General features: G+C 30.9%; 2 protein-coding genes across 2 annotated transcripts; both read right to left on the bottom strand.

The window, feature by feature from the left end:
* Positions 1-1,156: 1,156 nt before the first annotated feature.
* LOC148627334 (uncharacterized) lies at positions 1,157-9,692 on the bottom strand. The gene is made up of 7 exons (XM_088571452.1): positions 9,569-9,692; positions 7,750-7,861; positions 7,033-7,101; positions 6,600-6,793; positions 5,214-5,318; positions 2,614-2,668; positions 1,157-2,286 (listed from the first exon to the last, which is right to left on the bottom strand). The coding sequence occupies exons 2-7, from the start codon at positions 7,808-7,810 to the stop codon at positions 2,036-2,038; spliced, it is 735 nt and encodes a 244-aa protein (XP_088427578.1). The 5' UTR covers positions 7,811-7,861; positions 9,569-9,692; the 3' UTR covers positions 1,157-2,035.
* Positions 9,693-13,413: 3,721 nt separating this feature from the next.
* Positions 13,414-25,360, bottom strand: LOC148627333 (store-operated calcium entry regulator STIMATE-like). The gene is made up of 7 exons (XM_088571438.1): positions 24,901-25,360; positions 22,840-22,888; positions 22,284-22,379; positions 21,264-21,385; positions 19,889-20,001; positions 18,308-18,391; positions 13,414-17,320 (listed from the first exon to the last, which is right to left on the bottom strand). The coding sequence occupies exons 1-7, from the start codon at positions 25,064-25,066 to the stop codon at positions 17,093-17,095; spliced, it is 858 nt and encodes a 285-aa protein (XP_088427564.1). The 5' UTR covers positions 25,067-25,360; the 3' UTR covers positions 13,414-17,092.
* Between the last annotated feature and the right edge of the window lie 2,011 nt (positions 25,361-27,371).

The following is a 27,371-nucleotide window of genomic DNA, read 5'->3' as shown; positions in this document are numbered from 1 at the left end:
TGAACTCCTGGTGGGATGGTTGAAACAGTTCTAATATAACAAATACAACATCATTCTTAAACAGTTTCCCCGTATCCATTTATTGTTAAAGTAAAAGAAATAAACAATAAGTTCTGAATAAAAATAGAAGCATGTGATGTTGATTGTATATGTGAACTGATTTGCATGTGAACTGATAATACTAAGTTTGATATACCGGTGAAAGCGATCATAATTAATTACACATCTTATCTCTCGAATAGAAACAAAATCAGACTAGCAAAATTGGTGGTAAATTGTACGTTATTTCTGTAGTGTCTAATTTTATTTCGTCTGAAGTGCCTGTACCTGGACCATTGCGGTACCAGCTGTTCCGGTGGTGTAATATCTATTTTGCAAGATATATTTCGGACTAATCTTGATTATGAATCAGATTAGTGTTCCATAATTTTGTTGATATCCTAACTAATAGGCTTCTGGAACAGGATTATGTTGCTACAAGATTGAAGTCATCACTACAGAAGTTTTATGGTCGTCATCATGAACTCGTGGAACTGAGTTTTTAGTGGGGTCCGATTTGCTCATTTACTTTTGTTACTTTGTATGTATGATTTTAGTGACTTAATGTTCTTTGCTGTGTATGTCTGTTTTCCATGTCTGGTCTTTGTCCCTGGAATACATTCTTTTGATTACCGCTATGACCTTGGTTTGTTTGATTACTCTTACTATCTAATGGTATTCCATTGTCAAACTTTCTTTATATTCCTACTATGTTGAAACAAGTGTATGCCAAAAATTGGGGGGTGGACAATATACATTGTCTTCATTGTGGATCAACGCAAACAAAAATCAAGAACTACATCTAAAGTTATAAAATGATAACTATAATCTGGTATTATTTGGTACATAAAATTACGTATGGTATTGCTTAAAACTGCCAAATTCTAAATCATTCCTTTTTTTGTGACAGTAAATTCTGTTCATTCGATAAGCCAAGTGTTTCATTCCATTCGTAAGAATAGAAATAAGCCTTTTTCTTCAAACAGGTTTTTTCTTCTTCAAATGGAACAAAAAACCCAGTGATTCCATTGTAAATATGTGCACATTTTCGATAATCCCGTTTGTTATCAACTTAATCCAGTATATAAGGCATTATTTTGTAGAAAAAAAAAACGACTGGTAGTTTAGATTTAATTAATTAATTATTAGTGTGACACTAGTATTGACTACCTATCTTCGAACATAACATTTTGAATTCTTACTTCGACAAAACGATAAAAATCAATAGACAAATGATTATCCATCTACACAAAAATTAATATTTTAGATTATGGCATGTCGAAGCCACCTGTATTTTGTGCAATACTGAACATCTTACACAAATGATCCATTGGAACATTGAGATGTTTTCACATGTATAGACTTGTTACTAAAAGAGTACGGTCGAAATCAAGAACTCGTGTTGGAGTGACAATACCCACCAGGACAACATCTTGTTGACAATGTTGTGTTTCTCTCTTCTTGATTTTATTTTCAGTCTTAAACATAATGTTGATTTGTAAACTGATTTGTGGAGCCGCCAAGCTAATCAAAAGGATTTTTATTATTCAGTTCGATCATTATTTCCTTTTAGTTATCTGTAGAACTTCCTTGTCCTTGATATTACCCGGATCAGAAAAAGAGAAAAACACATTGAACGACATTTAGAAAAGTACAATGTATAAGTTATTTTGTTTCGTATGTAATTGGATACCCTGGTCTCAGTTTAGCTCTTAAGATAAACAGATATCATAGTTCTATCTCACAGAAAAAAAAATAGTAATACTCTTTTCCAAGGAATAAAAATATGTCCCACGAAATAAAACAAAGCCTAATGTCAATTGGATAACGTCACACTGTAAACTTGATAAGAACAAACTATTAAATTTTCTTTAAGCATCTGATACACATGATAGAACAATGCTCTTAATTTGCTACCTTTATTCTTGTTCTATTAAAAAAAAACCATTAGTGTCTTTAGTGGCTAAAGGGTATTCCATGAACAAATGTAGAGTTTTTAGACTTCATGTGTGCTGTTTATAGTAACGTTCGTTAGGGTCAGAATATCTCTATTCACGTTAATTGGATGTAGCTCTTTACAAATGTGAGGTTCACTGGATCTTTTCATCCTCCTCCTTCTGCAGGAAAATAGTCCTAATACTGATAAGGCCAACACAAAACAAACTGTTAATATGAAAATCAAAGGGTATTTGCTTCCAGTGGGATCAATGTTCTGGGTTAGCTCCTTATATTTCACTGCAGGTATTTCTGTAAAAGGTTTGTAAAGAATCATGTTACTTTGTCAATATTTAAGTCAGCATCTGATTAATATATAGGACTATTTGCAATTATTGATTTTCAACGTATAAAGACCTTTTTATTGCATGTGTTGTTTGAGTCTTGGTTCCCTTGATTACTCTTTGACAACTAACCAAAAGCATACTTTCGATTGTCTGTAAAAATACAAATGCAACTGTTAACTTTTTGGTTGGTTTTAATAATGTTTTTGGGCCCATACTACAATAAATGCATAGGTAAGAGCATTTCAAAACATATGTATCATGTAATGAAGGAACTGTTATATTATATACACACCGGTATCTTCCATGAAGTTGCACGACTCGTCACATATTGTACAATGCGGTTGAATCTGAAATATGAATTTGACATTTTTTATTATTACCGTTACAAGTAAACTATTTACAATAATTCAATATATGTGATTCAAAGACTGTTTGATGAAAATCCAGTCAAAAATATGGAGATTATGACCACCATTTTATACCCCCTTTATCTTGCATAACTATTGTTCAGATCTTCTTATCGACATGGAAAGAGTGTATCGCGGAGGTACCAGCATTTTATTTATATTTTTTTCTGCTGATAAGAAGGTCTCGCTTACAAAAGCACAGGCATGATTTATGTTTTTAAAAATGTTGACAAAGCTATTAAAACGCAAATAAAATTCAACATAGAAGTTTGTTTACCACCTTATTACCCGGTTTTTGTGGCCCTATGTAGTACGATCTGTGTATATATATCGACGGGTTTTATTCAGAAATGTCAAAAATTTGCACATGGGCAGATTCGTCAGATCGATTTGCAGCGTCACGTCTTTATTTGATCGGCTGTTGTAAATATGTGTAAATATATCAGTGGGTTTCATTAAAAAGTAAAACAGGAGAACAGTGCTTTAAGTCATTTAAAACAATATTTTCTTCAAAAAGTGTGCATTGAAACAGGTAAAAGTATCAATTAGTGCTATCTTTTTCTAACTTTATTGTTATAGTGTTATTTTATTATAATGCGCTGTCAATCGATACTTAAGGGTACCTTTAATTAAGAAACAATATTATTCAAATTGCATTGTTCATGTTTGTCGAAAATATATAATGTCTTTAGCGTCATCTCAAATCAAAATAATACCCGTGCAAAATGCATATGGGAAGTATGATGTAATATATTCCGAAGCCACATACATACCAAAAATGATATTCTATACTTTTTACTGTGCGAGGTTTACACCTCTACCACACTACTAACCAAATACAATTTCTGTATTCAAACTTGTAGTGTATATCGTAGAAAAGAAGGAAACCAGTGGAAGAACCCGTGAGATTGGTTTATCAGATAAATTGTTATTTTATTACGACTTCACATCCGACTTTGGCAAAATGAAATATGGATTTCATAAAAGAATAAAAAGTGTAACATATTCTTAATCGATTGTCATGTCACAGCGTCTGAAATTGTAATAGTGTAATTAATTGAAAGTAGTAAATTAACCACAATATTATAACGAGCGCCGAAAAACGCCTAGTGTTCTTGGCATCAGTGATGATATTTTTAGTAAAATTAGAAAATGAATTTGTAATATTAGAAAATAAGTGTTTTTTAATATTTAAAAAAAAGATTTTTTAATATTACAAATTCATTTTCGAATATCACAAATTAAATTTCTAATATCACAAAACACTTTTTTTCATATTAAAAATTCAATTGAATTTCTAATATTAAAAAAAAGATTTTTTAATATAAGAAATTGATTTTCTAATATTTGAAAATGGATTTGTCGTAAACAGTTGCGATTTTTTAATATTAGAAAATCATTTTGTAATATTAAAAAAATGTGACTGATTTTCTTACAAATTACAAATTCATTTTCTAATATTACAAAATCAATTTGTAATATTACAAAATGTGTGATATTTTATAACATTACTAAAGCAGGCATTTGTAATATTAGAAAATGAATTTTTAATATTATAAAATGAAATTCTAATATTAAAAAATCTTTAAATTTTAAAAAGTACAGCAACGTATGCTTCAAACTTTTAGTCTTCATAAAATAATACAATTTTGGCTTAAACGTGATTTACAATTGAACGTTTTCTTAATGAAGATATATATTAACTTTAAAATGTAATATCAAGTTATCCCTGCGTTAGACACTCAACGTAGATTTTATCAAGCTCCCAACAGCTTCGAACGTTCGAAATTCATTGTAGACCTGCCGCCAGCTTTCTCAGAAAATGCAAAAATCTTGGAAAGTCGGGGAAAAAGCGAATGATTTTACGCGACGTTTTCCGAATGACAAACGACATATGATTTGAATAATGCCCGAGAATTTCGAAAGGCCTGTCTACAGCGGTTAGTAAGAGAGAAACAAACGTCCGCCGCTGCGTGGAACATGTGATTTCATGTGACGTCAAAATACATGCTATAAATGATAATGACATATTTGTAACAATTAATTTTTTTAATTATAAAATGTACTGCAATGGAATTAACTTAGTGTTAAGTACGTGCCCTTTATTAATCAAAACGTATCATTTCAATCAGTCATATGAAAGATTCTTAGATAAGTACTTAAGTCCCCTTTAAGATGTATATAGAAAATTAAGATCCCGTGACATCAGTAATAAAAATAAAAAAGTGGATCTAAAACATGTTATTATTTTGTCGACAGTTAACGATTGTTATTGATTACCTTTCAAAACCAAAGACATTGGTAAAAATATATATTCCTTTCTTTATTCTAAAAGCATATCCCTGATAATTAAAACACTGATGTAAAAGTCTTTTCAAATTGAATTACTATTTTTTTTTTATTATTTTGATTTATTTCAATACAATAACAACATTGATCATAGTTTGTTTTATTCAATTCAGAATATAATTTTTTTTTTACTTACTAAAACTGTATATTTCTTTTCAAATGCCAATTGTAGGCCGTGCTGGTGTGTATACAATGGATCATCAGCGGAAAATTTATTGGTCACTTCAGACAGCGAAAAAATCTAAACAAACAATATACCATCAGATGCATGTAAGAATTATTTAATGTTTGAAACCAACATTTGTTTTCCAGGAGTCTGAATCGTCCGCCTGTTTGAATATTGCCTTTCAAAGGCGATAAATTTAACAAGAAGTTGTCCAACAATTTTGTTTACATGTGTGAGTGATTTGCCTCCATGCTGTCAGTTAAAAAAAGTAATTTTTTTTGAAGAATTTCTAAGGTCATCATACCATTAGAATAATGATTTTGGAAGCCTTCTTTTCCAAGCTTCGCAATGGTATGCAACTTTCAGGTGTCATTTGTCTTAAGAATTCACAGTGAAACATTGAAAATTATTTTTTTTAACATGTAAAGTAATAGAAACTTTAGAAGTGGTTAGTGAGACCTCATCTGACAAATTTTATCCCTGAAGACTTTTGTAGTCCTTATAATAAGGATCATTTCAGCTATTGAAAGAATTTGGCTAAACCTAACGATTTTGGAGATATATGCAAAAAAATACTGTCTGACCCCTACACTGTATGTTCTATTTTAAGTAACGGCTGTCATGTTTTTGACAGGTCAAAAATACCCACATCAGTTCTATGCAGGATATACCATGGAACATTCGTATCATGTTTGCTTCCAATTAATCAAATAATGTCAGAGGAGAGGATTTTTGAAAGAAATATCATTAAAAATAGCAAGAATCGTTGAAAAAGGGCAATAACTCCAACATGGCTTAACGGATTAAAACCAAAATTTGACCCGAGATAGATCTTATCATGCTGAACACTTTTAATCATGTCAGAATTTAGTTAAACCTAACGGTTTTGGAGATATATGTGAAAAACTACTGTCTGACCCCTCTGTTCTATTTTTAGTAACGGCTGCAATGTTTTTTCAACGAATCCAAAATCCCCACATCAGTTCTATGCATGATACCCCCAGAAACCATTTATACCAAGTTAAGTTCTAATCAGTCAAGTAGTTTCAGGGGAGAAGAGTTTTGTATAATTGTTAACGACGACGACGACGACGGACGCCAAGTGATGGCAATAGCTCACATAGCCTTTGACCAGGTGATCTAAAAATATGGGGTTTTTTTATTTACTAATTTACCACATTAACATAAATTAAAAAATCGTTTGTTAATCGTATGCAAAACATGTAATATATGTAGAAAGTTTCTGATAATAAGGAACCATTACTTTCATCGTCTTGTAATGTTTATTTTATTTTAATAGAAAACTTTAGCTTTAACGGTAATCAATCAAATCATGATTCTTCAGAATATTCAAACCTGGTAGGTTTTATTGAGGGTGTCTTTCAGATAGATATTGTTGGATGATATGTATTCTCCTTCCTCGTTCAGAAACTGAATATGCAACCAAAGTTCATAGAAAGGACATTCCCTCAATACATCTGCACATGCCGTAAAATTTACTTTCAGGAAATCTCTGTTAACAGTAGCGATTGGGCATCCACAAAAGCAGGCTGGAAAAATTCAAATTTATTGCTGTACATATGGACACATAAATATTGTTTTTATGTGTCTTATTTGTTTTAGATTTAGACATATTTACTGAATTGTAAGTCAGAGTACTTTTGTATATGTGATTATCCGCTTTTCAGTAAATTTATATCTTTCTTAATGGTTTTCTTTGATAATATGATTACATGTTTTTAAATGTATTATTTCTTGCAGGTTTTGATGAATATCTAAAACGATGTACCTTTTGCCAAGGAACCTGGATATATACAGGTTATGTCGTTTGTACAAACTCGGTCCAATCCTACAGCATCTAATTTTTATTCAAAAGAAAACATTTGATAAAAAACAGCTATTGTCTGTATTATTGCATTCATCAGATTGGATTTCATACCATTAAAAATCAAATAGCTTACATAAGCTGCCCGAAAAATGTCCTACCCTTTTTAACATTTTCCTATTGTTATACCATCAATAGAACCTTTGTATTTAATCAATTTATTTTATTATGTAAAAAAAATTATTCCATTCATTTTCCTAGCAAGAAAATATTGCAATATGAAATCGATGCAAAAGAGTCCCACCGTTTGGAAAATGTGAGAGTGTGTTCGTCGCGAAAATGAATTATATCAAAATTGAATTTACTTATATCCTGAAACGCGAAAAAAGGGTATCCGCAAAAAAAGGTTTACAATACTTAAAAGTGCATTAATTTATGAGAAAATACAGGTGAGAAAACATGCATTGTAATTTTTGCTAGAAATTAAAGTTCTGCGGCTGAATTTGAAAAGTTTTCTGCTGCTCCGCTTTATATTTTCGTAAAAGTTATCAGTGACTTTTGAATAATTTTAAATCACATTCCCGTACGGCTTTTGTATTAATATAAATGAAATTTATAAAACATGTAATATAAAATATTCCTTGAAATTCCATTTAATAATCATCACATATGTATACTTACTTTCAAGATGATAGCCAAGAAAGACATATAGCGTTGTAATCACAACTCTTAGCTTAACCATGGTTTAACATTCTTTTGGAATGTGTGTTGAAGTTTCTTTGCTGTTTGATTGCTGCAAAAATTAACAACTTAACGTTTGCTTTCATGATTTATTTCTATGATGTGTGTATGCCAGTGTTACTGTGAATCAAATCATCTCTTTCTATTTCCTTGAGCTCACATTATTTGATTGTTCCAAATTTAAGTATGGAAGACTTTTTGTCGTGTGAGTTTGATAAACATTTGATGAATATCTATCAACAAATAAAAGTATCGGTTTTATTATCATTTCTCAAAGACTGACAATATTCTATACGGTTACATGTACGACTTTTATTTGTAGAAGAGCAACACTGCGACTGTATAATAGATCGTTTGTTTCTTTGTTTCTGTATAATAAAACATATTGACAAGCCAACTGGATTTTCTTTCGAAGTCCCATAACGAAAATACAGACTTTTCTTATGTAGCTGTAAACTACAGGTTCTAGCGATTATCAAAAGAATGTAATCCAGGGCAAAAATCCGACATCGAAAACAGACGTACACAACAAAGAACATAAAGTAACTAAAATCATACATACAAAGTAAAAAAAGCAAATGAGCAACTTAGACTCCACTAAAAACTTGGAGCATGGACCAGGTGCACCGGTAGGGTAAGTGTCCTCTGCTTTTCGAGAAACACCCGCCGATTTGCTGATAAAAAGTCAATTCCGGGGTAGACGAAAAAGGAAGGAAAACTATGACACGTAGAACAAATCAGTTTTCATGGCAGAGATGGATATACCGTAACGATCCATGAGTTCATGATGACGACCATAAAACTTCTCTAGTGATGACTTCAATTTTGTAGCAACATAACCCTGTTCCAGAAGCCTATTTGTTAGAATTCTAACGCAATACACAAAGTCTGCGTAGTTTTGGTAAGCTCTGGCATAGCGTATATGTTGTGATATGAACACTTAATACGTAGGGATGTTGCCACAGATGGACGGAAAGTAGACAATTCTGAATGAAAAGTCAACACTTTTGTCGTAAAGTTTGGTCAATACTTTTCCTTTACCATTGAGAAGGTGTAGGTCAAGATATGAAGCCGATTTCATAGTATCTGTAGTATCCTTTATCTCAAGTTCTTTGGGGTGGATGCGATGTATCAAATCCCCGAAATTAGGATTGTTTTACGATAATACGTCATCTATATAGCAAAAATTATTCTTTCTTTCGGATCAGATCAGGTATAAAGTTAGCCTCATAAGAGTGAAGGAATAGGTCAGCAAGTAGATAAGCACAATTTGTTCCCATTGGATTGCCGACCGTGTATTGAAAAACGCGTCCACCACACTGGACAAAATGTTGTCGATCAAAAATTCCAGCATTTCGAAAACATCTTCCTCTGTATATTCGGATTTAGTTTTTTTACAAAATATGAAGAACCTCTACCAAGAACTATATATGTCGGGATTTTAACTGAGTATGGGCAACAGAAGTATAAATCATAGGTTTTAATGCTATTATATTCTGATAATAAACTTGAATTTAAGGTCTCTAGAAGATCTTTCGAATTTTTCAGGATCCACATTGAATTAATACCATTACGGGAGTAAAGAGTTATTGTATGACTGTAGACCCTCTTTGACATGCTTCTAAATTGAAATAGGTGAGAATTACATATTTCAGATATCAACTACATCTTGAAATGGAATTGATAGAAAATGGTTATGAAACATGGAAAAGGCAAATAAAAGCAAATTAAATTATGAATGTTCGAAAACAACTCTTACCTAGATATACTTGCTTTAGAAAGTTTCCGTGTAAAATTAGCAAACGTCAACAAGAAAAAATCTCGTTCTTTTAATTTGATAAATACATTTCAAACTTTAAATATTTAAAAGGCGAGTCACGCTGTATTTTTACAAAGTCTACAATGAAATTTTACTCGAACAGTAATTATTGTTTAGAAATCAAATATGGATAATTGAGGAAAAATAACTATCAGCGGTAGGATTTCCAATGTCAAGTTCAAAACAAATTAGTTACAGTTTTGAGTTATTCACTTAAAAGTTTAAAATTTAAAAGTCTGAATTTGAATATCTAGTTTCAATATTGCTATTTTTTTGTTTTTGTTTGCAAAACGTTTTATATCCAATGTTTATTATCAGAGGTAGACGTAGAAAATAATAGCAGTGATAAGACCTACACTGCTACCACTCTTTCCAAAGAAGAGATTGTGGAAAACCATAAATCTGTGCTATCCTCTTTTGGTCTCTCTACCAAGGACGATGATTGTGATTTACCGTCTATGTACTGGATTCCTAAACTTCACAAGAATCCATACAAATAACGTTTCATAGCTGGATCTGCAAAATGTACCTCCAAACCTCTTTCAAAACTTTTAATTTCTATACTCATAACTGTCAAAGAGGGTCTACAGTCCTACCACAACACTTGTTACTCCCGTAGTGGTATTAATTCAATGTGAATCCTGAAAAATTCAAAAGATCTTTTGGAGACAATCAGTTCAAGATTTGATACATCGCATCTACCCAAAAGATCTTGAGATAAAAGATACTACAGACACTGTGAAGTCAGCCTCATATCTTGACCTACACTTAGAAATCGATGGTAAAGGAAAACTATTGACCAAACTTTACGACAAACGTGATGACTTTTCATTCAGAATTGTCAACTTTCCTTTCATCTGTGGCAACATCCCTTCGGCTCCTGCGTATGGATTGTTCATATCACAACTCATACGTTATGCCAGAGCTTGCCGGGACTACGCAGACTTTTTGTATCTCGCTAGAACTCTAACAAATAGGCTTCTGGAACAGGGTTATGTTGCTACAAGATTGGAAGTCATCACTACAGAAGTTTTATGGTCGTCATCATGAACTCGTGGAACGTTATGGTGTATCCATCAGCACCATGAAAACTGATTTATTCAACGGGTCATAGTTTTTCTTTCCTCGTTTGTCTACCCCGGACTTGACTTTTTATGAGCAACTCGGCGGGTGTTTCTAAAAAAGCAGAGGACGCTTACCCTACCGGTGCACCTGGTCCATGCTCCCAGTTTTTAGTGGAGTCCGAGTTGCTCATTTACTTTTGTTACTTTGTATGTATGATTTTAGTTACTTTATGTTCTTTGTTGTGTATGTCTGTTTTCCATGTCTGGTCTTTGTCCCTGGATTACATTCTTTTGATTACCGCTATAACCTTGGTTCCCTTGATTACTCTTTATTGAAGAATATGTCGTCTTTGTATCTTGCAGACTAAATGCAATCTTTTTAATCTCGTTTGTTTTGTCAGTAGTGTAATCTTTCATGACATGGGCATTTCCATACTATTTTTTCCCTTTCTTTCTATCGGTTAAGAGGTGAAACTGAATTTAAGAATCATAGTCGTATTTATACCAGTACATCTATAAATGATTTGAAATAAAATAATGAACCCACTTCTTTCATTTAAATGTAAAAAGCATACACGTAATAACAGCTCGTATTCACCTTCATATTCAGACTTGGAAATGCAATGAACTTTTGTGAGTAATTTTTTTGTGAGCAGTTCGTTTTCTTAATGCTAGATAGTTTGTTGAAATAAATTTACGATCAAATAAAACCGTTTTTTTTTTTTTTTTTTTTTTTTTTTTTTTGTACAACAATGTATTTTTCTGATTGTATGCCTCGATCAGGGTAGAGGAATGTGTTGTAACCTCATCGTCATTTTTTTCTGTAACGTTCCCATATAAGGTGCATGATCAAACGCCTATGTTATGTATCAAGTTGAAATTCGAAAGAGTAGTCAAGGACGTTAAAACGTAGTTATGAATTATTGTTGACGAGAATAATAAATAAGAATATGAAAATTTTTTTGGATTATATTGAAACATGTCAAATAAAATCATACAGAATAATGCATTTTGATATATTTTATTATCAAAATTAAGTTTTGGCATTTTATAACATAGTAAGCTTACATATGAAAAATGTAACAAAACACACAATTCAGTCCATGTTCAAAATCATTAAACGTGTCCATATGGGGAAGAAATTTCTTGTAATATTACATTCGTAAATTAAGACAAGTTATTAACAGTTTTTGTCAAACGTATAAATAATAGTGAATAACTAGCAAACTAAGCGATTGCCAAGTGTACAATGATTCTCAGATCTTAAATTCTAACTAAGTTATGATCTTTAAAGCCGTTAGTCTTCAGAGAAAAAAAATATTAACCTCTTTTCTTCCTTTCTTTTTTTTTTTAATTGATTTCTTTTTTATGCTTGGGCTAGTTTGCGGCTTTGAGTCAAGGCAAAACAAAATGGTGAGATTTAAAACTGATTCACGTACATAAAATTGAACACATAAAGCCAAGTGTAAAAATTAAACAGTGTAATACAAACATAAATATTTTAACTAAATTTTGGCAATTAAATCATGTTACTCATCAAATAATATAAACTGACCACTACAAAAAAGCAATATAAACATTACACACTTTCGAGTATTCGATTGTCAAAGCATGTGCTTGATAGGTAAGAATTGAATGCAAATATTTTGGATAACTGTATTCAATTTATCCAATATAATAATTAAATTGTAAATAATGTTTGTAATTATATATACTATCATAGGAGATCTTTGTACCTCAATATAATTTGTGTGGCTCCACATACATGTATATAAATCAAATCTGTGGCATTCAAATGGAATTTAAAGCTGATCTCACATCACTCTTGATTTTGTGTGAGCAACAAAACACAAAACCGGGAGAGAGGCAAGATTTGCTTTTGATTTGATTGATGTAATTCCAACCCTGTTCTCTGCTCAGACATTCAACAACAGTCTGCACAAATTCCTATGCTGAAGACAATTCGTCCAAGTACACTATAATTTTATTAACAATATGTAGCTAATTCATTACATCAACATCTAATTTTGATCCTTTTCAAACATGCTACATATACTGACTGTAGATTTCAAGCTACAATTTATGAATTTTTTTAATGAATAAATAAGTGCAAAATTAAATACATGTACTGAAAAGAGTCACAGACAGATGTAGTATTTATTTGGCTGTGTGAATCAACTTTATCACAATGATTTTAAAAGAGGATATAAATAGAAGCTCCATCATTTTACTGACTTAATTCAATGAAAATTCCCTTAGTTTTGATTTTTTACACAACAAAGCTCTAAAAGCATCACGTATCTCATTTTGCTTATATCCATACTGATTCTTAATAAACCTTTTACTTAGCACGATTGAAAATGCCTATGCCTTTGAATGCTAAGAGAACATCCAACACTTCTTTAAAAAAAAATATCGGCAATGTGTATAAATGAACTGACCTCCATGACATAAATGAATATTCGTTGTAAAATAAATATGTTATGAATAAAAAAATCCAACATTCATTCATCACATTTTAGAATTTATAATTAAAAAAAAACAACAGCTGAGTCCTGCATACTTAAGTTTCAAATATGATTGAGAAAGTGATCCTTTCAATATCCCACAATTTTGCATATATTAAAGCAAGTAATTCATTAAAACAGCAAATTAATATTTAAATGTATAAAGTTGAGCATAAAATAAAACACATGTATTCATAAATGTATATGATTTTTTTTCTTGGTTGACTGCTATTGATAAAAATAAGAGAACATTAAACCAAAAATGCAGCACTTCATTTTTTTTGTTTTATGCGATCTTTCCAATTCTTTAGAAATGAAAGTGAAAACTCATTTACAAAAATAATTGGAACAATATTTATCCCAAACATTTCTACAGATACCAGTAATTCTTTTTTTTTAATCATAGAAATACTTGCAGAATAATACCCAATAAAACATGAAATAAATTAGGTCTTGCCTTTCCATAATTGTAAGAAATTTCATTTTATTGACATTTTAATGATTGACAACCATCTTTTTTTCTTATCAGACAGTCAACTTCAGCTTCTTTAAATTAAGTTTCTAGATTTGTTGAAAATTAAGGATACACCTTGTTCTAGGAGACCACATATAACATTTTTAAGTACATGTAATTGAATGATAAGATAAATTATAAAATTAATCGATATTAACTGAGACTAGAAAGATGAACACAATGGTTAAAAAGTAAAACTTCTGCAAAACATTCTATTTGATTTACTGTCTTATATCATATATTGTCATCATAGAAATCACCTGCAAGATTTAAAAAAGACAGGAGGCATCTCTAAAGTGAACACTTGACTTTTTTTTCATTAAAAAAACTTAAACAAATAAATGTATTTTTCAGATCACTTATTTGGCATGTAATAATAATTTTCTATATTGTATAGTTGAACAGTTTAATTAATGTATTCGGAAAGAAAGAGAAGTTGAAAAGAGATTTGGTGCCTCTGACAAATGCAGTCAAGTACAAATTGGGTTGTCATTGTTCCAAATTGCTTTTTATTCATATATGGTAGTCAAGATTTCCGTATATCTGTATTAAAAAACGAGTGAACTTATATCATGTGATCATTTAAAGACATGTGATCTACAACATTTCTGGTCACATTTTCATTCAATCATGTTAACAGCAAGTTTTTCAGTAGCACCATGTATACAATATTTAACACTTCTACCATAATGGCCAGCTTTGATGGTAATGTACAGCAGGTTATTTTCATGGGATGTTAATTTTGACATACTTTTATTTTCTCTAGAACCACTAAAATAAATTCAGCAAAATACTAACTCTGAGCTCATAACTTAGCATCTACAAAAACAAATGTACAATTTTTTTCACATCATAATTACCAAATTTTAAATAAATCAATAAGTTGATCAAATATATATCTTTAATAAATGTCAAGAGAAATAACTTGTAAATGAACACCAAATATTTCTTGATTGGTGATCAGTAACCTCTTTTCAAATTTAAAAGCTGCATTCAAATATGCATCTTTATGATAAATTCTACACAATATGAGAATAAAGAATGATTTTTTTCGTATATCCTTGAAAGATAAATTCAAGATGACTTGTATTATCATTTATACATTGTATGTAGTAGAGCAATGAATGCATATTAAGTAGATTATTTTAAGAACAGATAATCCAGAGTGCTCACACACTTAGGATGGCAATCTGTCAATAGATGTAATGAGAAAACAATTTCATATCCTGAATGTACATAATCAGTACAATTCACAAACAATTGAAAACAGTACATACCTTACATTTTCAAGACTAGCAGATTAGCACTACAGTTTATATACTACATAGTTAAGCAGCAAGATCAATCAAATTTATAATAAATATAACAATAATGTTTTCAATCAACTAAAATAAAATCAACTGTATTAAGTCAAAATTTAAAATGATTAATTGCACTCATAATGTAAATTTTTAGAACTTCATAACCTACTTTAGTTTAGATGAAGTATTACTTACTTGGTTAATAAAAGATAAATTTCTAATTTGCAAAGTTTTATCAGTTGCAAAGAGATTGTCCATTTAGAAACCAGGCAGTTTTTATGACATGGATGGCACATAGTAAATTTTATCCAACAGAATTTTTTATTCCAATGTAATTTTTAATTCATATATATGTCCAATATTACAAAGATTTATTTTAATCTTTAATGGATGGCTTAGAAATAATTTTACAGTTCCCAAGGAAAGCAACCAAATTTTGCACAAAATGAAAGAGTAATGAATTTCGACGGTTTCAATTCAATTTTTTCTCTTTAATCATTGCAGTTAATCATAAACCAACATTCAACTTTGAGAAAGGATGCATTAATGACAATTTATTTAAAACAAAATTTGTCATGTGCCACCCAGTGCCCAGTTTTTGCGTGGACACTCTCTTAAAACCTTGTTACTTTATTTGTAATAACTTCTAAATTTACTTTAGCAACTATATATATACTTTCCTCTCTAAATATATTATTTGATTGTAAATTGCAACTACAAAACTTTCAAGTTATCTAAACAAATACTAATCATCTCATGTGCTTTACAAAGTTGATTTGAGAATACTCCCTTTCCTCTAATTGAAATCCTATAAAGACCACCCTCTAAAAGTAAAACCATACAGTCTATATTATGAATACTAACACAGTACACTTTCAACTAGTTTTATTACCCAACAAGAATTTAATATAACTATCATAAAAAAGTAGTTCTGTGATTAACACTTGAAAAAAGTTTATTCTAATATCTTATTTTAAATACACTTGTTAAAACAGCAAAAGTAAACAAACCCCTTCATTTTTTAACAGAAAATAAACATCCTATACTTCTTCAATGTATTTCAACTGAATCTACACTAACTGCAAGTTAAAAGCATCACAACTAGGACTTTCATATATCTAACCCTAAAATGTTCATTAAATCATTCATAGCCACAGAGATAGTTGATGTTTGGTTGTTGGTCCTAGTTGTTATGATATCAATACCTGAAATATTTTGTTACATTATTTAGAAATGAATCTTTTTGTTACCTCTATATATACTTAACAATAGTAGTTAAAATTAAATTATCTTAATTAACCCAACTTTCTTGCTTCTAACGACGTTTTTACATAATTCAATGAGAAAGGTATATATTCTTCTTACTTTCTCATTATTCCAAAATGTGATATGGTGCTTTTTGCCTTTCCCAGAGGGATGTGTTTTTTTTGCTTTTACTTTATGCATGTTGTAAATATAAATTTTAAGACTCTCTAAATAGAGAAAAATGAAAGCCTGAGAACCAAGTAAGTACTTTGATTTTTGCCAGCCATATTGAAGGCAAATTTTTATTATATAAGTGTTTTTACTGCGAGTTCATATGTTTACACAAAAATAATATCATGTAATTTCGAAAAAAGACTTTATCCTAAGTTTACAAACCTGAGTGTAAATTAGAAATCTAAGTACAAGCAGCATTCAATGTTGGGTTTCAAATCTTAAATTGTTATTTTTTATATCCAATTAGTAAAGATAATGAATATTGGATGAGCATAGCCAATCAGTTTCTACAGCAATATTTCATTTATAGTTCTCAATTCTAGAAAATTGTAATTTTAAAACACACAAATGATTTTACATGCATTCTGGAAAAAGAAATTATATTAAAATTCAATAATACTGACTTCTGCCCAAAAGCATGGCATACTTACCAACATTGCACTTTTAAATTGTCATGTTTGGTTTCTTACACACATTTACATACATAAACATCAGCACCAAAATATCTCACTTCAAATCTTAAGACAAAACCAAACAAATCTATCACATGATCAACCATCTCAATGAGTTGTCTCTCTTTCTTAAAACTTCCTGTAACATCATGATAATAAATGATCCATAGAACTTGACCTGTGTCTGATATCAATTTCTTCATCTGTAGAGGCAAGTAAATCAGATTCTTCAGATCTTTCAATTTTATTGTAAGATTTGGCCTTTTCTGATCGCCTATGGTAAGTAACTGAAGGGTCATTATCTGTTACATATATTGTTTTTGTGCCTCTTTTCTTTAACTTGAGGAAGTTGTCAACAACCCAAAATATAAATGCCTGGAAAAGACAAAATCATATATTCCAAACCTGTTTTCTTGAATTTCTTATCATTTTAAAGATTGTAAAAGATAGTATGGTTTTCTCAGAAAATAATAATATTAACTTAAATCCCTTAGGCATATTCATGCAATAAAACATCATGTTAATATCTCTATAAGTGGACAAAATACATATATCAGTAAGTTTTCCAAAATGCTTCAATTTTGACTTTGAAGTCAAAAGAATTCATAACAACACAATACAATATCTTATCAAATGAAAAGAGTATTAGATATAGAATATACTGAGATTTAAAAAAAAAACTGTTAATAAATTTAGATATCTTCCCTAAAAATACATTTTAATAGAAAAATGTATGTACATGTATACCCAGTGATTAAGTTACTTTAAGTGCAGTGAACACCAAAAAACATCTTTATCTTACTCATCAAGTGGTATGAATTAAAATCAAAATCCTTTCAAGATGTTCATAACATAACACTTATTTTTTTTTAATTTGTAAATTACAGTGAGAAATTAAGTCAACTTCAGGATTTATTTGTTGCCTTTTCTGGATTAAATGACAATCATCAGATAAACATTCTTGGGGAAGGTAAATGGACAATTAACAAAGAGACATCAACTTTCTATCAAACATAAATCAAAACACTTAAGTTATGTCAAGTTGACATTTCATCAGGTAATGGCCATTCAACAAATGGACAACCAATTTTTTTCCCAGTAGTTAACTCCATTGTATATTACTAACTTTGTATATTACAAAATGTTTTTTATTTTGTGGATTCTGTTACAGCCAAATATTTCGATATTCTTTTTTGGGACTGAAAATAAACCATAAAAGTAGTTTCCGATGAAAATTAAATCTTCAAAAGTATCATTATGGACATGTTTATACTTTCATCATGTCATCCCATATTAATATAATTATAAGCACCCAATTCTAATTTTGTTGTCTGGACATAAAATAGCTAACATTTAACTTACATTAACAACAAGAGGTATTATAAACATTACTATGACTAATTCTACCCTCGGATCTTTGACTGGTGACATTATGAACTTTCTCACCTGAAAAACAATTAATTAAAAACAAAATAATCTAAATGCTTCAGATTTGCTAAACTGAGGACATTGAGTATTTCAGATATCCATTTTTCTGTTGGAATTTCATTATAGGATAAAACAATGGTTTTTTTCCAGAATTTATCATTGTATAGTAAAATCGGATGATTCACACATAAAAATATAGAAGTCCAAAGTACTTCATGTCAAGTTTGTGAGTGAAAAGTCTGATTTTACACATCCATAATTTCTGAAAACAAGAGGCTCCCAGAAGCCTAAATCACTCACCTGGTTAAAGTTCGTCTTTCAAGGGTAATAAATTTAACAAAGAGTTGTCCAACAATTTTGACTCAAGAAGACTTTGGTAGAACTATCATAATAAGGGTCATTTCAGCAATAGAAATAATTTTGCTGTGAAAAACTGCTGTCTGACCCCTTTGTTCTATTTTTAACAAAGGCCATGTTTTTCAACGGATCAAAAATCCCCACATCAGTTCTATGCACAATAACCCAAGAAACATTCATTAAGTTTGGTTCCAATTGGTCAAGTAGTGTCAGAGGAAAAGATTTTTGAAAGAAGTAACATCAAAAGTAGCAAAAAAAAAAACGCCAAAAAAAGGGCAATAACTCCTTCATGGCTTAACAGATTAAAATGAAAATTTCACCACAGATAGATCTACTCATGTTGAATACTTTAACCCCCATGTCAGAATTTGGCTAAACCTAAGGGTTATGGTGATATATGCAAAAAACTACTGTCTGACCCCTATCTTTCATTTTTAGTAACAGCCGCCATGTTTTTCGACGGATCAAAAATCCCTACAACCATTCTATGCACAATAACCCAAGGAACATTCATACCAAGTTTGGTTACAAATGGTCAAGTAATGTCAGAGGAGAAGATTTTTGAAAGAAATAACATTAAAATTTGCAAAAAACGTCGAAAAAGGGCAATAACTCCAACTGGGGTTAACAGATTAAAATGAAAATTTAACCAAGGATAAACCTCACCATGCTGAAGATTTTAACCATGTCAGAATTTGGCTAAATTTAAAGAATATGGAGATATATGCGAAAAACTACTGTCAACCTCTACGTTCTATTTTTAGTAACGGCAGCCATGTTTTTCAATGGATTGAAAATCCCCACCTCAGTTCTATGCACAATACCCCAAGGAACATTCATAGTAAGTTTGGTTCCAATTGGTCAAATAGGGTCAAAGGAGAGGAGTTTTGAAAAATTGTTAACAAAGACGGACGTCAAGTAATGGCAATAGCTCACTTGGCCTTCGGCTAGGTGAGCTAAAAATGTGTATTATCCTTAATCACACAGAACAACCATTTACAAATACTGAATTAAAGACATTTATGTTGATTTTAGCAGAATTCTTGATGAATAATCAGACACCTGTACCAGAATTTAATACATGCTTTGATTAATGTAATAAATCAGAGAATTGTATATGATATTACATTGATGTCATCCAAGCTAATTCATACTTACATCTTTCCAGAAATGGAACAATATCAGCAGTGTCATTAATATCTTCTCAATTATCATCACCAGTATATACAAACCACACTGTCCTATGAAAGCATTACATTTTGGTGGACTCCCTGAAAAATAGAAAAATCACATGTCTGAGCCAAGTCTTACAGGACAAAACATTATACACATTAAGTATAGAGATATCAGGACAAAAGAATATGTCATGTTTACATTAAATTTTAATAGGTTCAATAGGTTTACACTATTTCACTGATCACAACCAGTGCCAACAAAACATTCAGAATTGGGTATCACCTTATGTCATATATTCAGATTAAAATATAATGTTTTTGTATATGCATTATAAGTGTTTGTTTAAACCCTATACCCTCTACCCTATATTGCATACCCTATATCACACTTAGAGACCTATATCCCATACCCTATATCACACCTCTAGACCTATATTGCATACCCTATATCACATCACCTAGACCTATATCACATATCTTATATCACACCACCTAGACCTATATCGCATACCCTAAACCATATCACCTAGACCTATATCACATACCCTATACCACACTACCTAGACCTATATCCCATACCTTATATCTCACCTAGAGACCTATATTGCATACCCTATATTACACCTAGAGACCTATATTGCATACCCTATATCACACCACCTAGACCTATATCGCATACCTTATATTACACCACCTAGACCAATATCGCATACCTTATATCACACCCATTCACAGACTAAACTTGAAGTACGGTTAAAATATATGATATAATGAATATGACATATTAAAATCTGTATCACATGCTGTATCAACCCCTGACCTATATCACCCCTCGGGCTGGTGGCCCTTGGGGTGTTATAAGAGTCTCTGGTTGATACAGCATGCTATTCAGATTTTGACATGTAATATTCAGTATGTATTAGCTGTAGCACTGATTCTTCCCAAAACTTTTCTAAATCAAAATTTATAAAAACCACTTCACACACATATATATATAAATAAAGTACAAGTACATTTTTGTATAGGCATAAATGCTACACCATAGTGGACCCATGGCCTAAGCAGGACTAAAATGATTTATAAACAGGCACAAATCTGGAGGAGAAAAAACAAACTTCTTTATTTTGAAAAAAAATTTTCAAAATTTAGCAGACTGTAATCTGTCATTCTTTTTCATTCTTAACTTTTCCATTTCCTCAATGACACTATGTTAAAGATGAGTAGATTTCAAACATCTAATATAGCTGCACATGTATGAGTAGATTTGTTTATCAAATAACTAATGTAAATGTTGAATTGGAAGGAACAGCAAGAACAAACTGGCATAACTTCTTTCATTAACAGGTCACTAAACATACCATATTCTCCAAATATCAGTGTCTCACACTTATACTTTCTAACAATAATTTGTGTTATCTTCAGACCAATGTAGATTACAATTAATCCAATAGTAGAATCCAGTAAGAAGCTCACAACATACCTGTAAAATAAATAGAAATGCTTTCATATGACTAATATTTCCATAGACCTTGAGATGTGTGTTCATAATACAAAATAAACAGTGAAACTTAAAATGATGCCACGTATCTAATTACAACCTTAAGTGCAAGCACAGGACAGAACATTAGCATACATTTACTTAAATGAGCAAAGCCATGAACCACCTAAATTGGCTTTGATTAATCTGTAATTTCAAGACAACATATATCTTTGAGATACTTTTAAGAATTACATGTCTGTCTTCTTCATGTACAAATCTTTTTCACATTTGTAATTTTTTGTCAAATCATACAAGGAAAATCTACTGGTATTTAACATAAAAAAAAGTATGAACTAAGGGTAAAAAAAACAATTGTGGTAATGTATTCTACCAAAGACCAAGTAGTACCAATCCTTGTCAATTTCTTTTTTACTAATACATGAAGAAAATGTGCCACTTTAAATATTGAGGGTGGGATATTTCAGAAGGATGGACATTCAAATAAAGACAATATACAAAAAAACAATTAACAGTTTCAAGAAAAGGTGCCGATTTTCCATACCTTAAGCATTTTGATTGGGTTGTCTGAAGTTCCTCTTATTTCACTAAATTTTTCTAAGCATACAAAAGTAATATCTTTAATTGCGTAATGTTTGTAAATTCAAAACTTCCAGAGACGTTCAAGGGATTAATGGAAATTGTATGATTAAAGTAAGTGAAATTTGACTAAATTCTATCAATACTTTGCTACATTAAAAACTTTATTTTTAACTTTTGTGCAAGTTTATTCAAGGTTTGATAAACTGAAACATGTCCAGGCATAAGCTTATTTAATATTTTATACATTCTCAAGTTCTATAGGGGTGATATTTACAAGTTAAAATAATATCATACAAACCAAGTACATGGGTCTCCTTGAAACATATCAGCAAGAAAAACATTGGCAAAATGTATGATGAATGCCCCAAAGCCTTGTTTTGAAGTGTCAAAAAACCTAGAATGGAAAGTAAAAATGATTGTCTCCAGGATAATCTAACAAAGAGTATCTTATAAATATATTAATTTGAGAGCATTATTATTAAAATTTTAATTTTAAAAGGGAGTGTTATGACCAAAATTTTTGAACTTTTAACCTGACATCACAGAAAGAAAATCCATGATGTCTTCTTTACCATGTTATTAAACTATCATACCTCCCTGCACCTTTATAATATCATATCAACTTATATGGCTGCATAGCCAGGAATGCAGAATATGTGCATATGCAGGGCTAATAAAATTTATTGACTTATTCAACCATATCAAAATTTCATATTTTATTTTTTATTTATCATATTTTTTTTTTAAATTAGCAAAGGATACTGAAATAATGTAATGATGAAAGCAAGTAAAAACATGATATTTCTATTATGGCCTTATTACTTTTTAATTAATAGAGAACCAAATATAATTACCATATTTTCCATGGTCTTCTCTCATACTTTGGTTCACAATATCTTTTTGCTGCAATATAGAAACAAATCTGTTGAGTAACAATGGTGTTCATAACTTATATATATATATACATAAGTATATATCTATATATTAAAGTTTGTTATACTTCCCACATCAAAAACTGTTATGTGAACATATGTCATTCAGCTTTATGAGAGTATTTTAAGTATGCAAAGTAGTCCAAATCTTCTGGAAATTTGCAAGACCAAAGGCAGTGAAAGTCTGTCTGAATATTTTTGGCTGTCTGACAAACTATCCAGCAAACAATTCAGGAATTTAATTCAGTTTTGTTGGAAGGTCAGTTATTTCTTTTAATAAGTATTTCAAAGACTTGCAAGACCACACGTTTAGCCAAAAGATTTAAGCTTTATAGAATACTCTAAGTGTTCTGTAAATTTACAAATTAAATTACGATGAATATTGCATCTATTTCAAAAATAAGCTCTTAAAAAGTGTTGTTTATGACTGCCTTAATATTCCATATCTGTTCTGAACTTTTGAGGGTTAATGTATATCTAGAATTTATAGGGTAGAAATACAACAACTCAACAGTATGGTTAAATAAAGTGATTTGCAAGGCACAGCTTGATACAACTACTGTAGGTCAAACCTTGAACATTTTTCCATGGCCTAGTATTAACACACTATTCAAGCTTTATATAGATATGAATTTTGATTGTGATAAAATATTTGACACAGGATAAGAATTCAATTCTAAATCAAAGTGTATGTTTTTTTTTCATTTAAAGCCAAGTTATTTTTCAAATATAATGCAAACTTTATGCATGTTTCTGGTCCCTTTTTGGCCTCTAATTCTTAAACAGTACAAGTCACAACATTCAAAATCCCCCTAAGCCTCCTTTTGTGTTTCGGCAACTTGTGGTACAATTCCAAAGAGATCCATCATTCATAGTCAAGTTGTCCAGACATAATGAAAATGTTTGTTTCTGGCCCCTTTTTCCATAATTCCTAAACAGTTCAAAAGTTACACCTCTAAATTCAATCCAAGCCAGCCTTTTGTGTTATGTCACCATGGGGTATGAAATGTCAAAGATCTATAAAATTCATATCGTAAAGTAAATACCCTGGCAGACACCGAATATATACAGAAAATGATGAAACCTGCAGGATACAATTACAAATGTATACAATGTACATGTATGAACTGAACATCTACACTGTAGGTACATGTTATGATGTATTTTGGGGGAGATGTAACTTTTTAAAAAAAATGTTTTCTCAAAAACAACAGCATCATACTTAAAATTTGTAGCAGAAAAAATCAGAAAGCTTGACAAAGTGAGAAAGTCTGCTTGAATGGCAAGGTAAATGTACAAAAATGTAACTGATATAAGTCTGAGATTGCTCTGACATCCAATGCCTCATATGCCAGACAAGCTGGGGCTGTGGGACTTCAAAGATTGTCCGGTATCAAAAACGTTCGATTTGTTCACCGATTTTCTTGTGTAAATTTAATACTTAAATTTAATACTTTTTTTTTCATTTAGAAAAGCTACAACTACATTGTTCATGTAGGTATGTCATGACGGTTTATACTATTAACATTATCACCTGTACATTTTGTATGTGTTTGGTTCTCTGCAGTAATTTGAGTTTTTAGAATGAAAATTTTTTTTAAATACCAAAATATTGTGACCTCAAACTTATGAGGTTCAAGATTACAGAGTCAAATATTGTGAATTTTGTAACACTAAGCAGTGTGCAAATTTCATATAGAGTGAAAAATATGTCAATAGTGTTGTCGGATATACATGTAACAACAAATAACGGTCTTTCTTTTAATTTATAGAATTTTGGTTTTCCAGCAAAATCCAGTATTTTCCATATGGGACAATCTCAGATGTCCAATGGCTTGTCTGGCAAATCAGCCATTTAATGTCAGAGCAATCTCAGACTAAGCTTCATACTAATCATTCTAGACCCCTGAAGTTTCAAAGTGAAAAAAAAATCACACTTGGTTATAAGCTTCTTCTTACATTATGCACTGTGTATATGTTTACCTATTAAAGAGGAAAATGCCAGGAAAGCAAGCAATCCTTGAACCATTAGACCAAGTGGTCCCATTAAATCTCCTGTTGAACAATGGTACTGAAATCCAGACTTCACTGACTGCACAGTGTTGTTAATTTTATCACTCATGTTGGAACTGTTGCTCATTGATGACATAGCAAATACTAAAATTCTATTTAAGTTTTACAAAGTATGTTGATCTGAGCCTAAGATAAGTTAAGCTACAGCTACATGTATACGTCATTTTACCAGTGCCATGAACTTGATTCTTAAGGACCGTGGTTTTCTAAAAATCTGCCACTGTCAAATGAACTAATCATTTTGATTAATGGAAATAGTACATCTATGATCGCATTTCCATTTCAAAACCATTAATTTTTTGTTTTTCTTGTTGTCAAATCGACAAATGTCTTTCTTTACCGGAAGTTATCAAGGCGATTGTAATTGCTCAAACTATCTCGAACAAATTATGCAAATTCTCCGGGATCCAACAGAAAAACATATACATGGATATGGTGAAACGCAACAAATCCTCCTGACATGGACTTTATAAGTAATATTAAGCCCTGCTCCAGCGCATAACCTAAATCCAAAATATCCAATTCATTCAGAGATCAGATAGACTTTAAGCCTTTCAGCAAGCACTGTAAGTTGAACTTGTATAATCAACTATAAATATTAGCGTATATAACAATACAGACATACATATAATTACATATTAAAGACAGACATTTATTGCCATTCCATGTATTAATAAGTTTTAAAAATTGATTATAATTCATCGTAACTCAGTTAACATTTTTGCTGCAAAGTATCTAAATAATTTCAAACCATAACTTGTTGTTCGAACATTTGTAATGTCAGCTGTTAGATAATATCAAAAAGAATATTTATTTTTTTTTTTTTTTCACATTTATTACATTTTGTAAATATACAGGATTTTGCTTATTGATTATTTTAAATGTTTCAACTGCTATAGATCTTAAGCGTCTGACTTTTAAGCATAATTATACTAGTGGGTCTGCGTGTTCGATAGTGAGAGCAAGCCCTTGTGCTTTAAGTGCATGATGAAAATTTGATTTTTTTATCAACAGTTTCACAAACCATATATTAGCTGTCAATTAAAGCATGTCTGAGGAACGGGGCCCGATAGAGATGAACTAAAGCTACCTATAATAAATGTATTCCTTTTAATTCATTACATTATGGAGTGTCCCTTTTTTCACAAGAAAGAACGACTTATTGTGACAACTTTTGTGTTCTTAAGCTTGGAGAATTTATGAAAATTGTGCAATGCATAACAAAAATGCATTCAACTTCTAAAAAATTCACTTATTAAAATTAACTGTAAATGCTTTCCCTTATACATGTATTTCAGTGTGCGAAGTGAGTGGAATCAAGGCACCAGGTACAGTAATCAAAATAATATAATCCATGGATAATGACTAGACATGGGAAATAACCAAAATAAATGATTAAATACACGGCCAAAGTGTCTATAGTTACTACTAACTAGCTGCTTTATATGAATTCTGGATTATGTCTGTGTGAGTCCTAGATAAATTAATCTTCAATTTCGTATTGGAGCAATTAACTATAATCAGAATTAAAACTGATTTAGTAGAATCACGTCAGTAACCAGTGTTCCCATAGTTACCTTTGCTCACAATCGTCTCCAGTTTATAATTAATTTAAATAAAACATATAAAGAAATTTGAGAATTTTTTTTTCGTCTTTTTAACATAGTACACGTGCCTGGAAATGTTTTATTCTATTTTAAACCTGTATTATGCCAAGATGAAACATCGGTTCGATGCTAAAGATCTACATTACATAATTCTATATAATGTAACCATTTCAACATACCAATTCATGACCGGTGATTGTCGATGAATGTACGCAACATTCAGACAATTTATCACCGTACAAATAGCTCACCGCTTAGGATACCTCTCCGTGCAGGAAGAGAAATGTATTGGGTAAGGGAGCTTGGTACTGAAATGCCTTACGGCTGCATGTAATGATAACATCAAAGGTGTTGAGAATCTATCGTCAAGTCCTCAAAGCAGTGAAGTTAATGTTATGGGTCTCTTTAACACTCAACCTAAGACAAAGTCTACGTGGTCGAAAACCACATGAACAACCTAATGCTTGAAAGCCATCAGAGTCAATATCATTACCAAAATCTTTAGCGACTCTCTTTAGAAGCTTAAACAGCATCTTGGATTACATAAAATTCGTATAAATCTTTTTTTCATTGCCTGTTTATATTCTTAAAAACCTCAGGGGCACCCACCTTTTCAAAGTGTCTGGATCCGGCCCTGGTGGGTATTATTTGTGATGAGGCATCTTTCCAACTTTTCAAAACTGTCAGATCGGAGCCCCTTATTCACAACAGCAGAATATTTTTGCAGATCCGATTTACAAATAAAGGTATTGACGCGCTTAGCATCAAGAACAT

This window comes from Perna viridis, chromosome 1 (assembly GCF_037379345.1).
Source record: "Perna viridis isolate PV_CMFRI_1.1 ecotype Kerala chromosome 1, ASM3737934v1, whole genome shotgun sequence".
NCBI lineage: Eukaryota > Metazoa > Mollusca > Bivalvia > Mytilida > Mytilidae > Perna > Perna viridis.
Note: the sequence above shows the minus strand (reverse complement) of the source record. Positions and strands in the feature narration are given on the sequence as shown.